General features: G+C 42.8%; 1 protein-coding gene across 11 annotated transcripts in view; it reads left to right on the top strand.

Annotated features, from left to right (window-relative positions):
- Positions 1-15395, top strand: part of LOC128903014 (alpha-protein kinase 2-like) — an 89680-nt gene that overhangs the window by 30587 nt on the left and 43698 nt on the right. For 9 of the 11 annotated variants that reach the window (XR_008463944.1, XR_008463942.1, XR_008463941.1 and 6 more), the window contains exons 7-10: positions 227-501; positions 623-711; positions 2420-2637; positions 4145-4193. Coding sequence is in view for 4 of the 11 variants with exons in the window: in XM_054186866.1 (XP_054042841.1) it covers positions 227-501; positions 623-711; positions 2420-2637; positions 4145-4193 (631 nt within the window). In the remaining 7 variants the exon portion in view is untranslated. Of the gene's footprint in view, positions 1-226; positions 502-622; positions 712-2419; positions 2638-4144; positions 4194-11373; positions 11997-15395 lie in introns of those variants that run through there. The other 2 variants (XM_054186864.1, XM_054186863.1) reach the window with 1 other exon arrangement.

Here is a 15395-nt window from a genome sequence, read left to right as displayed (position 1 = left end):
ACTGCCACCTTTCTCCATGCTGGCTTTAGATGTTAGAGGCAACAAGCTACATTTAGAGGAGCAGGGTCCCAACCCCATATTAACACAAGTGAGGCCATGTATTCTGTTTCTATTGAGCGTTTTCTTTAATAACTCTATGGAAAGATGCATTTGTTCTCCCATGCGCACCCCTTTCCCTGTGACTGCAGAAGGATGTTGTGCAGAACAAAGTGGCATTGTGTTTTAGGTGTGGAAGAAATCGAATTCATGCAGCTCATGTTCAGAGAAGACTTCATCAGTGACAGCTATTTTGGTGGGAACCTGCATGGAATAATAGCTACAGAAGAGCTTCACTTTGGTGAAGGCATGCACCGGAAAGCCTTCCGGAGTAAAGTGATGCAAGGCCTCGTGCCAGTGTTCAGTCCTGGCCACGCCTGTGTTCTCAAAGTGCACAATGCTATCACATATGGGACCAAGAGTAAGGATGATCTAGTTCAAAAGAACTACAAACTAGCACTGCAGGTAAGCTTCCCCTGTCCTTTGTAAGCAAGAATTGTGGGGAAAAGTTGTCTTGCAAATATTCATGCAGACAATCTGTTAAAAGTTTTGAGTAATATTCCATAGGCATCTGTTTGTAATATAGGAATGCTACGTCCAAAATACTGCAAGAGAGTATGCGAAGATATATGCAGCTGAAGCTGAGCCCTTGGAAGGCTTTGGGGAAGTACCAGAGTGAGTATATATATATTTTTATACACATACACACGTATGTGTATACATATTGTCCTGTGTCACAGCTGCCCACTGACTGCTAGGTGTAATTACTAAAGAAGAAGAAAGAGTAATCCTGAGAACAGTGTTACAGCGGGAATCATGACCTAAATAATACTGAATATCAAGGTGGTGGGAGAGATTCCGTTCCCATTACAGAAGAATAATAAGGAGTAAAGACAGTAAGTAGCAGGCAAAAGGCATGATTTTGATATAAATTTAGAGGAAATGATTCGTGTTAGTGAAGTAACACCAGTAGGTGATACTACCAGTATCATCTAGTAACAGCAGTAGCAGATAAGTCAGGCCTTCCAACTTTCCATTAAAAATGAAATCTTGAGAGAAATCATGCTCATTCTGAAGCTGGTATGAAGTCACTCCTTAGGCAAGTTTTCTGTGTAGAGAGAGGCTTAAGCCAGAAAGCTCAACTCTGATTCTAACTTTCCCCAAAGACTGGTTTATTTCATTTCAGAAGTTTCCATTTCCTGAATATGTGTACATCAGACCAATAGCTCAATACAGGTTCGCCTCTGCCTCTGAGGCTGGGAAGTGGCACCTTGAGGATTTGTAATAGATCTTTTCAAGGATTTGCTGTTCCAGTGTCAGGCCACTGTGTAGAGTTGAATTTGCAATGGATGGTTGAAATTCCATCTGCCTTGCTTCAAGGATAAGACCTACATGCTTGACAGCGGGCTGAATCTCCATCTCAGTTTAGGTGACACAAGATCTGCTCAGCTGCATCGATTCCCTGAAAAAAAGGATCACTTAAACCACAGCTTCTGGAATGGTTCCTTAAAGCCACCTTTTCAGGATTAGAAATAGTGATGGAGGTGGCAGTGAAATCTTTTGGAGAAAATATTTGTGCAAGTCAGCTTCTTTTCTGGAAATACACTGCTCTTGGTAAAATTTGTGTTTGAGAGATTTCTCTAGGCATGGGATGTAACTTCTAGTTTTGATATGAAAGAGAGAGCACGGACCCTACAAACTGTAGAGGTCTGGCACAAATAGCAGGCACATGGACGGTTCAGATCTGGTGCTTTATTCTAAACAATTGGCTGGAAGACAGCAGATAAGAGCAAAAAGAGATAATATGCGTATGCTTTTGGTTTGCTTTTTAATTTCAAAATTTTAAGGCTAGATTCCCTTCTTCTAGCCAGCCCTTGTGAGACCAAACTTGTACTTAAAAGAGGGTATATTCCTTGCAACATTTTATAAGGTAAATAGAGCAAGCCTAGTCTGAGAAATCCTCCACTTACAGGGGTCTTGGGCAAAGCTCTTTCTGGAGTGGATCAGATTTGCAGGTACTTAACACCTCACAAAGACTGAATCATGTATCAGTCAGCATGAGCAGCTAAAGCTCTGAAATAAGCCAGCGCCCTTTATTGTGCAGAGTTTAGGGTTTGGGATGTAGTAGGACAACATTAGAAACCATGCTTTGAAAAAGTTTAAATCTGAGTAAATAATACAAAGAAATAAGCACATAGAGGATAATGCAGTTATGTCCTAGAGCTGCCTAGAAGTTCTCAACCTTATTTGGATGTCTCCTGGCTTGGTTTAAACTTGGTAGCTGTTCATTCACTCTCTGAGATCACTGGCTACTTTGTCTGTTTCTTACTCCTTCATTGACAGAATTCTCTGGATTTTATTAGTTTCTATCCCTTGATTTCAGGATCATTCCTATTTTTCTTGTTCATCGCCCTGCTAATAACATCCCCTATGCGACAGTGGAGGAAGAGCTGGTTGGGGAATTTGTGAAATACTCTGTCAGGGATGGCAAGGAAGTGAATTTCCTGAGAAGAGACTCAGAGGCTGGCCAGAAGTGTTGCACCTTCCAGCACTGGGTGTATGAGAAGACCAATGGGAGCTTGCTTGTCACTGACCTGCAAGGTGAGTCATCTAAGTGGGGGCAAGAAAATGTCTTTCCCCCGATACCGGCCGGTGACCACTCACAGTCAGTCCCTGTAACTGCAGAACTTCCAGAGACTTATTTCTGAGCAATGTTATTCTTGGCTTTCTGTGTCCCGTTGGCAATGCTGAATGTGCTTCTTCCATTACCTTGTAATGGGCAGAGTCTTCTCCAGATGTGGACAGTACCCTGGCCCTGGAACAATTCAGCATCTCATGCAGATCAGAATAAAAGATAGGAGAGAGAGTTAGGATGTTTTATTTTTTAGCATTTTTTAAGTGCACTGTGTTTATTTTTGCGTCTGTGTTACCCGAGGGGAGAGAAAGACATTAACTAATTGCCTACTGGGGTAGCAGGGGCTAATGTGTATTAACCTATGCAGTATTATGACGTTTATCTAATCAGCAGAGAAAGGGAATTTTTGCCTACCTTATGTTCTTGTAAGAAGACAGTTTGGAAAAGAAAAACCAAACTTTACACTTTTAATGGAAGGGTTGTTCTTCCACATATCCCCTTAGTAAATCAGGACACTCAATACAAGTCAAATCTGGCCTATTGTCTCACTTGCCAGAAGCTAATGAAATGTCTTGTGAATTAAAGACTTCAGTTGTTAATAACATCCTAGTCCTTCACTTTTTCTTGTATTTAAATACTTACCAACAGTCTCTCAACAGTGGAATGCAGTGGAACAAAGGGCAATATACCTGCTGCTGTTGAAGAGAAACATCCTTCCTCTCTTACCATGTTTGCATTTGAGTATCTAGGCTGCATTTTTCAGGCACACCAGTTGAGATTTCTGAGGGTATTCTCCAAGGACAATGGTCTTGAGAGCTTCATTTTCCCGTGCAGGAAAAATTGCACACTATAAGACTGGATTTTGCCTATAAACTAGTCAGAAAAGGGACAGGTTAAAACCCCCAAGATTTTGGAAATACTGAATGAGAAAGGGATTTTGGATCTTACACCCAAAAAGTAAAAAGGTTGACTGACCTGTTGCTATTTGATTAGCAAAGCAAATATGCAATTCCTACTGATAAACAGTGTAGTCCAAGTTTGCAAAGCATCAAAACCACAAACCCCATAAATAAATATACACATCTCAGGGTAGGGGCATAAGCAAAGATTTTGTATGTTTTTTAAAATGCAGTCATCAAAGCGCAGTGCACCAAAAGCAGTCACTCCTCTCCCACCCCTGGCCCCGACTATGAAGCACAGGGAACAAATTATGCTCTATTTATCACCTTGCTATCTGTAAACTACTGGTATGAGACCGACTTCTAGAAATTGCTAGTGGTACAGAACACAAACATACTATTTTTTATTGGCGTACTTTTAAATGTTTTGAAAAAATGGTTATAAATAATTAAAATTAAACCCATGAATCAATAAATAATATTTAATGCCTCTATATATGGTGCTCTTGAATCTGAAGATATTCCTAGAAATTCTGGTGTAACATAAACCCTCTGTTTCCTTGGTGCCTTGTAGGTGTAGGAATGAAGCTAACTGATGTTGGCATAGCAACACTGGCCAAAGGGTGAGTGAAAAATTATTTCTCAACTGCACGGTTTTGCTTTACACATCAATCTCTTCACAGTGTAAATATGTTGGGAGAGGGTGCGCTGGAAATTTATTGTTGCTTTAATTTTGGAAGCAAACAATCCTCATCTGACTCTTTTAGTTTGTTTTGTTCTCATAAATATTTTGTTCATATTTATGAGAATCTGCCTATAAGGGAAACACATTTATTTTGTTCTAAAAGGATGGGGCTACACTAGAGGTTGGGCTTTGCTTTTCCTTCATGCCACCCTTAAAATAGGCTACTTAAAGGGCATTTCAAGAGTGAGATCAAGGTCTCTGGTGACTTTAAGCAAGTATGGCACTTTACTTGGTGGTACATCAGCTAGAGGAAGGTAGGGCTAAAAATGCAGAGCCACCACTGGCTCCAGCCTGGGGTACAGCGAAAGACCTGGTGTTTGTGCTGGCCAGAGCTTCTGAGGATGGAGAAAACACCTCAAACCCCAGCACGCTGTTGGGGCCAGAGCTCCAGCCGTGCGTCACTCACTAGCACCTGCCCCAGCTAATGCAAGGACAAGCGCTTATGCCTATCTAGCCCTACTGCTACCTCCTGCTGCCAGTAGCCAAGGTGACTCTTCTGCCCTCCTAGAAGAGAGGATGTCTACCACAGTACTTGCGGGAACTAGAGAAGGAGATGCCCCAAAGGGGCCAAAGTTTGTGTTGCCCTTTTTGAAAGGAATTTGCAGCTGAAATCCCTCTTGCGGCCAGCAAAAGTGGCAAAGCTTTAGACTATGTATTTATGACACAAGCTTTTATAGACTCTTTTCTCAGTTTAGAACTTGGAGTTAGTTTTCTTCCTATAGCAGGCAGTGACTGTAGGCTTTTCTTGAGCCCATGTTCTTGTCAGCTGCATGGGGGGAGGGAAGGTGTCTGTTTAGCTTTGTATAGGCCGCTTATCTGATAAAAAATGAAATGTATTAAGGGATTTGATGGTATCTCTTTCCCTTCTCTCTCAAAAGCAGTAATTCTGGGCTATAACGAAAGATCTGTTCATAATATTTAAAAAGGCCTGTTTCCTAGTAGTTTTGCAATGGCTTCGGGTCTTTCTGGGGACTTCAGTGTGTGTGTAAAAATATAGGCCTTTAATGTTCTAACTTTCTTCCACTTCTCTTAAGTTTCTGTTAATTAAAGCTTCTAGCCATACCACAGGTCAAAAGAGCCATTGATAGAAATGGGCAGTGCAGGCAGTCATTCAAATCAGCTCGCTGATGGGAAGGGAAAGGGGATGGGTGTAAATGCCTGTGACCAATGCTTTGAATTCATACTCTTTGTTGAGAAACTGATAGAAAAAACCAGATCCAAACACACGTATTCAGCCTTGATACTAAACTGGAGCTTGCCTATATACCCATGGTATTGGAAAAAATCCTCATAATGTCTTTTAAATTATTAAAAATTTGATGCCAGAATATTCTGGGAAAATCCTTAACATTTGCAGGTTGGCATCCATTCAGAATTTACATTGATTTACTCTTTTAGCTGCGGATCCAAAGTGAAATCAGTTGAAATTAAGTTGCATCATCCTGTTATAAAACAAAGAAGTCATAAAAATTTTATTGAGGCAAAGCTGTTTTCTGGAATCAGAAGATTTATAGGAATGCCTTAATGGATGTTATTGTCCACCTCACTATGGGAAATTACTCCTATAAAAGCACATGTTGGACTAGGGAAGAGGAGGGTGAAGTGAGAATATGAATATGCAATTCAAGCTGTAGTAAGGATCACCTCAGTCAGATAAGGGAATATCATTTCCTTTCATCAACAACCTCTTGAAAATGTTGAGTATCATTTTGTTTGTCATTTAGCTAATGATACTGCTACAAGACAATAGATTTTTCCTGGTCCTGTATTTTTCTTTCATGCTCCTTTCCCAGAAAGGACAACTCTGCATTAGTAGCTTTAGTTTGATTCTTAATTCTGCGAGCCTTGGTGGGGAAAACAAAGCAGTACACAGAATTCATCGGTATTACTGGCTATCGCTGCTTTTGGGAGTGTGCAGCCATGCTGTTGAGAAATTGTCTGTCTCACATGTCGGGGGGAACATACATAGTCCTACTTAACTAAAAAATATACTATGATATTGTAATTATTTTAACTGTGTTGTTAGAGAAGATACAAAGCTGATTTTTGTTGTAATTGCCTATAGAAATTCCCATAGTTTCCTCAAGCGCTCTTTGCAGAGGTAGTGACCTCACTGATGACAGATGGCTCCTCTGCCTCCAGTTCTCTGAGCCTGGGCCAGTCATATCAGGGCAAACGGAAAATATCCTTGGGAAATGCTTCTGTGGTCCCTGATGAATGGAAAAACATTCATATTGTTCCTGGTTGGAATGTAAATTAAATACAATTCTGATTTCATGCTAAGGTTAAACTTGCGATCAGGGGGAAAAAAACCCTGAAAAAACGTAATCCATCTTCCCCACCCCCTCCATGCCCATGGCATAATCAAGCTTTCAAATAATCTGTCATAGGGAAACTGTCATTGGTGAATTTGCAAAAGCCAGTATGGCAACTGTCATGAATTATTCATGGCCACTATTTATCCCCCAGTGTTTCTTGTAAGCCAAGCACAATGAACACCATGTAGTACCTATAGTCAGCATTGCTCATTGCTGTTAGTGATTCTTCGGGGGGACCCAGACTCACATTCCAACTCTGAACAAACATTTCTGATGAGCATTTATGTGTCCTTTTTCTTTATCCTCCCCCCGCTTCCTGTAGAGGCTGTGGAGAGACTGATGTTTCCAACAATTAGCTCCCTTCAGAGTAACTCTGATCGTCTCTCCTTTCTGTGGCTGTTTTGCCATGAGTTGGGAACTAAAGGAACCCAAAGCAGAGGGTCAGTAATGCGAGGCGCAGGAGTAGCTGCACTACAGTTTCTGTCAGCAGAGGGCGAAGCCTAACTAGAAACCGAGAAGCCTGGAAAGTATTTTTAATGTAGCCACTGGGGTGCACCAGAGTCAGGCGATCAATCCTTTAAATAAGGTACTTAGTAGATTCTTTGGCCAAAGTAAACAAAAATAATACAACACAGTGACAGGCTTCTAAGTGCAACCAGTGAGCCAGTGGAAGAGCCGTGCACAAGTGCCTGGCTATTTATCCAAGGCTGGTAAACACAAAGATGAAGAAGTCAGGAATATGACCCACGGTCATGATGATTACCAGGAGTGCTCTTTGCCAAATGTGGGTCTGAAAGTCCGTCTGATTTCAGGGTATGGACAAATTTAGTTTTACTCAACATGGCAACAAGAGGCATTGGGGAGTTTAAGCCTGGGGACAAATCCAACATTTTCCCTTCAGATTTAAGCAAGATTTGGTTAGGGCCGACCCCTAGCTGTCAAGTTTGGGAGATGGAATTCTGTCTGGGTTTTATTTATCAGCCATCTAGTGAGCGAATTAATAGTGTGTGCTGGGCAAAATAACAGATTCATATTTTTCAAGGCTTGGAATGGTCAATAGTTTGGCGTTCCTGAACACAAAACATAAGAGCGCAATACTAACTGTATAATTTAGAAGCCATTCACTATTGGAGATCTTCCCCCAGTTACACATACCACAAGCTATAACAGCACAGAATGGTTTGAATTAAGCTCACAAGTCCTGCCAAATTACAGCAGAGCTATGGTCATTAGGTCTGTCCAGAACAAATGATGCAGTCTGGAAGCGCACAAGGGGGGCTCTGTGGAAGCGGTGACTAACAAACAGCAGCCAGCTGGGAGAACTCAGATGCACAACTTTGGTCTTGCATCTGTCGACTTGTTTTCCTGTGGCGCGCTGTAAGACCTGGGGCTGTCTGCACACCACAGAGCCAAACACGGCTCATTCTGGTCTCGCAGCTTCCCAAACGGACAAGGAGTGTCACCCGGGCCATGTCTGCAGCCACAAGATCGAATGCAAACCTGTTATTTCAAGAGAAGGGAAATGAGGATGGCTAGATTTAGGAGCAAAGCTAGTAAGATAAAAATAATCATGTGTTTTTAATATAAATGTTCTGTCTCTTGTTCACAAGGTATTTATGCTCTTACTTTCACTGCAAATATTTCTGGCATTTGTTGAATTCTAAAGCTAAAGTTAGTTAGCAGAGCATTCGGTTGTTCATTTAAAGTGGCTCTTACTTATACTGTCATCTGAGCAAATGGTGCCCTTTCTGCTCTTTGTTTAGGTGTTCCTTCACAGACATACAGGAAGTGAGAAACAGCAAGTACGGATTGGAAAGCCATTTAGACAGACTTCATGAGAAAAGTGGATTTTTTTTAGCTCAACTTTTTCTTTCCGAGATTATTTACACAAAGAAATGAATATTATCGTAATCTTATGACATGAGAAAAAGAGATGAAGAAATTTTCTTTAGCTGCAACAAAATGGCTATCTAGGAAAAAATAAGAAAGGGAGACCAAGAGCAAGAGTGTGTGGTCATTTTGCAGCCACAAATTAAATAGCGAGCATTCAGTGCAGCGAAACTTCTCACCTAATTGGTAGCTCTGGAGGTGCCTAATCATTAATATTTCTGCCGGAAGAGGCCTACACGCAGTGCAGGAGCAATGCTGCCTCCTCGTCAGCGTGGCAGCAGAACTGGCGGGTTGCAGCTGCAGGGTAAGCAGATGCTGCCCAAAGGCTGCTGCACGGAGCCTCGGCACCTGCTCAGACCCTGCAGCTCCCTCGTGTCACACGCGCCACTGCTGCGGCACCCAGCACTCACACACCACGGGCACTCCCCGGAAAGACCCAATGGTTGACTGAATATTTATGATGAATTCGTCGGAATATTTTGATCTCAGTTATTGCTCTCTGCTGACAGCGCATTGCTCTGCTTTAACTAGTTTCTGGAGTCAGGGTCAATGCTTGATATAAAGAGATTTTCTTGCTGAGTGCAGGGGTGTGTTTGCCCGTGGAACTCATGTTCTGCTGATGTGTCTGCAGCATAGACCTGACGGCTCTAGGAAAGGAGCTCAAGTATAAAGTCTCAAGTCTGTTATTTCTCCAAAGGAGTGAGATAACAGTTCATTATCTTGCTGAACTCCAGGGCATACTCCTGAAGTAACAATGGCAGTAAGAGGCTTAAACTTCCTTTGGGTAAAGAAGCACGTAACTTACTTGGAGAGGAGAGGAAAAAAAAAATATTGAGACTTTGAGGTTCATCTGTCTGTTTATAGCAGGCTATCTGAGTGGTTTCTCTAGAGCAGTGCAGGCTCGCTACCTCTAACTTAGAGGGTAACTTGGTCTGGTACGAACAGCTTCACATGACAAATAATAGTAAAATACATTTGGAGGTTCCCTTCCTTGAAATACATATTTAACATTCAAAAACTCTGACTTCAGAGAATCTGAAAATAAAATATTGGTATGAGAAGACAAAAAAGACTCCTAAATACTTATGATGAGAAAGCTGAACTCCAGAATAGTTTTTCTTATTGAAGTTAACCAGCAGTAATTATTTAATTCCTTAGAAGATTAAGGTGTGCTGTTCACTTTACAATTATCTGCAGAGTCTTCATCACCATGGCTGCAACAGCTTGTCTCAAATAATTGGGGATCCATCCTCCATGGTTAGGCAATTGCGACACTGTTTCAAAGCAGCACCAGCAAAATGTATAGATGACTTTTTTCGGCTGTAAGGGGGACTGCCAATATATGTAACTGTTTTGGTATGTGCTGAATAAGCAATAAATATTAGCTTTTAGATATACTAGAGAAACTTTCAGAATCACATTGTCCACCGAAGAGATTTCTTTCCTCCTGGGGTGGAATTACTGATGCTAGGAAAGCAGTCAGCATGAGGTTTCAGCTTTTCTACTCCTTCTGTGCAGAGGAAGACTAGAGATGCAAAATGGGACAGTTAGGTATAAATTCATGCAGATATCGTCCCTTTTTTTCATGAGGTATTTTATTATATTTTCACCACTGGCACCATTCTTTTGTAGGAGAAAGTTTGGCAAACTATGTTGCAATAAAGAGGCTGATCTGTCAGAAAGAGTTTGACCTTCTCAGAGCAACAGTGTTTTCTTTAGCACTCTGCAATCTGCATAGAAGTTCTCTGGAATGCTGTGCAGTGAGCCCGTTGTGTTCATTTCAGTGCTAAATCTTGTTATTTTTTTGTGCAGTGGTAACTCACAGTTCATATCTCAGGACCTTGTGTGTCCAGTGAACCAAAAGAATAGGGTAGAACATGCACTTACTAAGGTTACCAAAAAAGGAGAGGAGCACCCTGGCCTGCCTTCTCCCTTCTCCACCCTGGTAATTTGACCAAAAATTACTACTTGAAAAAGCAGGTGCAGCTTTTAGAAAAAGCTGATTGAGCTTAAACAGCAGGCACCAGAAGGAATGTCAGCAACCAGTGGCAGGGTGAGGATAAGAGGGGTGTAGGTGCTGGGCCTACTCCCTGGCTTTGCTAGCCCACTGAAGAAGGGAGAAGTAGCAGTGGGAGATACGGTGGTGGCTTGGGAACTGTGAAGGCTGGATGAGACTGCCTTCCGCAGGAAGGCTTGGCTCCTTAGAATCACAGAATCATGGAATAGTTTGGGTTGGAAGGGACCTTTAAAGGACATTTAGCCCATCCTCCCCTGCCATGAGCAGGGTCATCTTCAACTAGATCAGGCTGCTCAGTGCCCCATCCAACCTGGCCTGGAACATGTCCAGGGGTGGCAAAAAGATCCTTGAGATCTTGCAGTCAAGCCTGGCTGAGGGAGGAGCGTAGCGCAGAATTTACGTACATGGTTTGGATGAAAACAGCTTCTGGTCTGCCAACACCGTGTGCTGCAACCTTGTCTCTTCATGGTAGTCGAAAGAACTGTTTATAGAGAATGATCTATAATGGATTTCATTTATATGTTACTGAGAAAAAGTTAGCCAGTGGACAATTATATTCCCAACTAAATGAAATGAAAAATAGTAGCCAGGACACAGACCTGGCTCTTCAACCCTTTTCCCGCTTCTGCCACTACTTATTACCTGGTTTCCTTCACCTCTCAGTGTCTCGCTTTGATTTTCTGTGACAGTTAGTGCTTTTCAAAACAGCATGGGTGGAAGAGACTTGCTTAATGTTTTTAAGTTGCTTCTGAGTGAACACTCATACTCTGCCTCCCTGTGCTGAAAATGAATCTTGAAATCCCATTTGGCTTTTTTTTTCTTTGTTACTACAGATACAAAGGCTTTAAAGGCAACTGCTCGTTTTCCTTCATTGAGCAGTTCAGAGCCCTCCACCAGTGCAATAAGTACTGTGAGATGCTGGGGCTGAAATCTCTCCGAACCACTCATCAAAAACAGCGGAAAGCAACATCCATGAAAATCAAAAATCTACCAAACTCATCAACTATAAAGCAAACAGTGCCCAAGAAAGCAAGAGAACCTAGAGACTTCATTTCTTCAGAGCACTGAGTTGCACTGTGCCATCTTGCAAAAGCTCCTCTTGAAGATACGTAGTGGTGACAGGCACCAATGACCCTCTGGGGGATAACTTTAGTCTTTTGCCTCGTGACATTATTTTGAAGTCATCCAGATGCTGATGCCAGCAACAAAGAAAGGAGCTGATTCTATGGTCTCGGTACCTGGGATTTAACACCCGGGCAAGGTTTTGAAGACAAACTAATCCATCTGCCTGGATTATCTTGTAACCCTTCTCTGTATTGGTACCTGCACATCTTGAGTCTTGGACATTGAGTGCACCACAGTTCACTGGAGAACAGCTTCCCTTCTGTGTGTCTGCACCTGTGACCCTGTGGGTTCAGCTGCTATGTAAACATCAATATATTGAAGATGCCACTTATTACTAAGTTTTGCACAGTGTTGTTGCTCAGGCTGCTATAGAAAAAATGTTTTCTTTCCCAGATTTTTCCATATTGTAGTACTACTATACCCCTATTCTTGTATTTTTTCCTCCCACTGACACATCCTTAATACAAGACAAAGCCACTCATGATTGGACATTTCTGTCTTCTGCTCACCACAAAATTAGCTAGCATCTTTAAGGTCCTCACAAAGTGATGTCATTAGCTTAAAGATGGGCAACTTGTGTGATTCTTCATAGAATTCCTTGCTTTTGATGCAAGCTTCCTTGAATCTACACTTAGCCCCATGGCACAGTACCAATTGTACTTGCACCAATCCTAGTGTAGGATAGGGGTTTGGAGTCTGCATGTTGCCAAACAGCTACCATCTGAAATTAGCCATTATGTACAGAGGGTATTTCTGTACCTTGCAGCATTTTCAACTGGAATAAGTACAATGACTTTTCTGTGTAGCGAAGAGTTGTTTTTTAAAGGAACATGATGGGTGCCCTGGGCCAGTACCTGTCTGCTGAAGATTCATGATTTATCCAAAGTGCCTAGGCAGGGCCAGAACTGAAAAAAGATACTGTGCTCCATCAAACCTAAGTGTAGCTTATGTGGCAATTTGCAGCCAGACGAGGGAACTGCACGTCAGAGGGCTGCAGCAAGTTTACTGGAGGAGGCAGTTGAAAACCCAGCCTGCAGCACCTAACACAGGATACAAACACTGAACGTCGTCAGACTTTTCTTCCTTGTGTGATCACTAAATACCAGGTGGTGCCAGAGGCCAGTACCTGTGTGTAAGAGTCCCATCAGTGCAGAGGAAGATAAAAGCCATTTCAGACTGGGTTGTGCTTTGCATTGGTAAGCAGTGGGTGCTGAGTAAGAGAGAAACTGCTGGGGACTAGCTGACACTAGGGACAGAAACTCATCTGACTGCAGTGCATGTGTACCATCTAGGCTTGTCATCCTGGGCTCCCTTCATGGTTAATGGAGGTCTTCTCAGTGGAATTCACAGCAAAGTGCAGGTCACCTGAAAAACAAACATTTGGAATAGTTTAGATTAACTGTATCAAGAACGTGCCTATGTCTCTCCAATGAGGGAAGAGGAAGCCACATGTCAGACAGACATCTGTATTTTAAATTCCTACTGTTACATGGGATGAGGTTCACCAGAGTTGTTCTGAAGCATTTGAGTTTTTAATAGATTTCTGCTAACTTGGGGGAAACCAACTACAAAATGGTATTGCAGAAATTAGGATGGTATTGTAGTCCACATAAAATTAAATATATGAAATGCTATTTGAAAGATGAGTTTTTAAATAGAAAATGCCAAAGAAAGGCAAAAACTTAGAGCGTGACTGAAATCTGGATCAAAACATTGGGAATGAAACCTTGACAAAACGGTTACAATGTACTGAGGATGGGAAGCCATTAATTTCAAAATAAAGGTTAATGACGATGCTGTGCTATTGCAGAGAACCTGAAGCATCGCAGCAGAATGGAGGTAGAAAAGTGCACAGAGCAGAAGTTCTGAGGGAGTTACCAAGCACAGCAGGCAGAGGGAGATGAGGCACAGGTGAGGCAGGCGGGCTTATTGGTACCCTCTGTGCTGTAGGGAAGAGGTTTTCCCGGGGAAGCGCCATTGTTCTGGTGTCTCAGTTGTTCAGACCAGCAACCAGCCTGGCTTTACCCACATCTCTCTCTCACCCAAAGGAAGTTGACACCGTGCGTGGCCAGACAGCACAGCTCGCAATGGGGGTGGCAGCAAGCCACTTTCCACTGCCACCTGGCAGTCATCAGTGCAGCACAGATTGGAGCCTGGAATTCCGTACTCTGTCGGTGCTTATTGCTGCCTGTGGTTCTGGGTAGCTTTGGTGGGGAAGAGAAGATGTTGGGAATGGGGCATAACTGGATGCTTGGCCATGTTGCAGCTGGAACTATTGGGTCAGTCAGGGGCATGAATGTCAGTGCCAGGCAGTTAGCATGAAGCTGGCCACCCAGCGTGGGGGACCATGCAGTTTGGCCAACACTGTGTCACCGCCTGGCTGAGCAGCCCTTTCCCCTTCTGTGGCGATGGGAGAGGGTCTCAACAATAGCTCTGCTCTTGACAGCTTTCCATCCATGGAGAGTGCCAATATGGGAAGGAGAGCTTACCAGAGGTCTCTCCAGTTTGTCTGTGGCCATTCGTGTCAGTAGTGTGCTGGACGATGTAACACACCCCAGTTCCGAGGCTGCTCATCAAAGCCAAGGGACAGTGTGAGGTGCCTGCCTAAAAAAGATGAGGTCTGGTGTAGCCATTGAACTTGAATTCTCTCATGCACCGCTCTAACTAGAGCAGGCTGCCGTGGGGGCTATTGCCTGATGCAGATGCTGCACGTGTGCACTTGTGCGTTTGCGGGCCATCCTCGCTTTACCTCAGCTGCTCTTGTCTGTCTTGTCATGTAGGAGCTGAAAACTGGTGCCTGAGCTTTCTAAAGTAGACAGTTTCTGGTTGTTCAAGAAACACCAAGTATGATAGTGGCATGTAGCATCTTTGGGAAGGAAATTTGCTCCCGTCTCCCCTCTTTCCGATCTCTAGGAGACGGGGTATTGGGAAACCAACACTCCCCCACTGCCACAACTTCAGAGAATTAATTCCGTTGAGATTTCATGTTATATAATAACAAGCCATCATATTTGGATTAAATAGATATACACCCAGCTAAAATGGATGATTTTCCACTGCTCAGGAGTTTATTGAAGGTATTTTGTTTGTTAATGGACATATTACATTGCTGATGTATTACAATACCGTGTGAGTCAGAGTGCCTGAATCTCGGTCAGTGGAAATTCTAACTGATGATAATAGGCAAAACTAGCAATACACTGGCTTAAAGCAGTCGTTTTTCTGTAATAGGAAAAAAGCTTCAATTATAATAATGTCACATGATCGTGTTAAAATTCAGTCATTGCCCTTGAGTTCAGCTACACATGCAATTACATTGAAATAATTATACATAAATAGCTACCAAATGTAGAAGATGCTTGCCCGATTACCTCAGGTTAAAGCCATCTGGACAAGTTTTAAAACCTTGCTCTGTCGTGGTGCTCAGATGATTGCTCTGTGGCACATCTAAGGGAAGTAGAGAACGGAGTCTTTGCCTTTTGTTCGTTGCCTTGTTGCCCCATGCTCTTTCACTCCTGCCGAGCTCTCTGGGCTGACCTCCTCTGCTTGGCTGGCAGGTGGGAACTCCGGCAGGAACACCTTGTCTGTGCAGTAACAAAACCATCCTCAGTTCCTCACTGTCCTTTCTGGTCACGGTATAAAGTGTTTAAACTTTAGATAGTCTGACAGTGACACAGAGAGGGCTCCAGTGGGCATGTCAAAAACTGATGGGAAATGATGATTAGCAGAC

The sequence above is a fragment of the Rissa tridactyla genome, chromosome Z (genome assembly GCF_028500815.1).
Source record: "Rissa tridactyla isolate bRisTri1 chromosome Z, bRisTri1.patW.cur.20221130, whole genome shotgun sequence".
Classification (NCBI taxonomy): Eukaryota; Metazoa; Chordata; class Aves; order Charadriiformes; family Laridae; genus Rissa; species Rissa tridactyla.
Note: the sequence above shows the minus strand (reverse complement) of the source record. Positions and strands in the feature narration are given on the sequence as shown.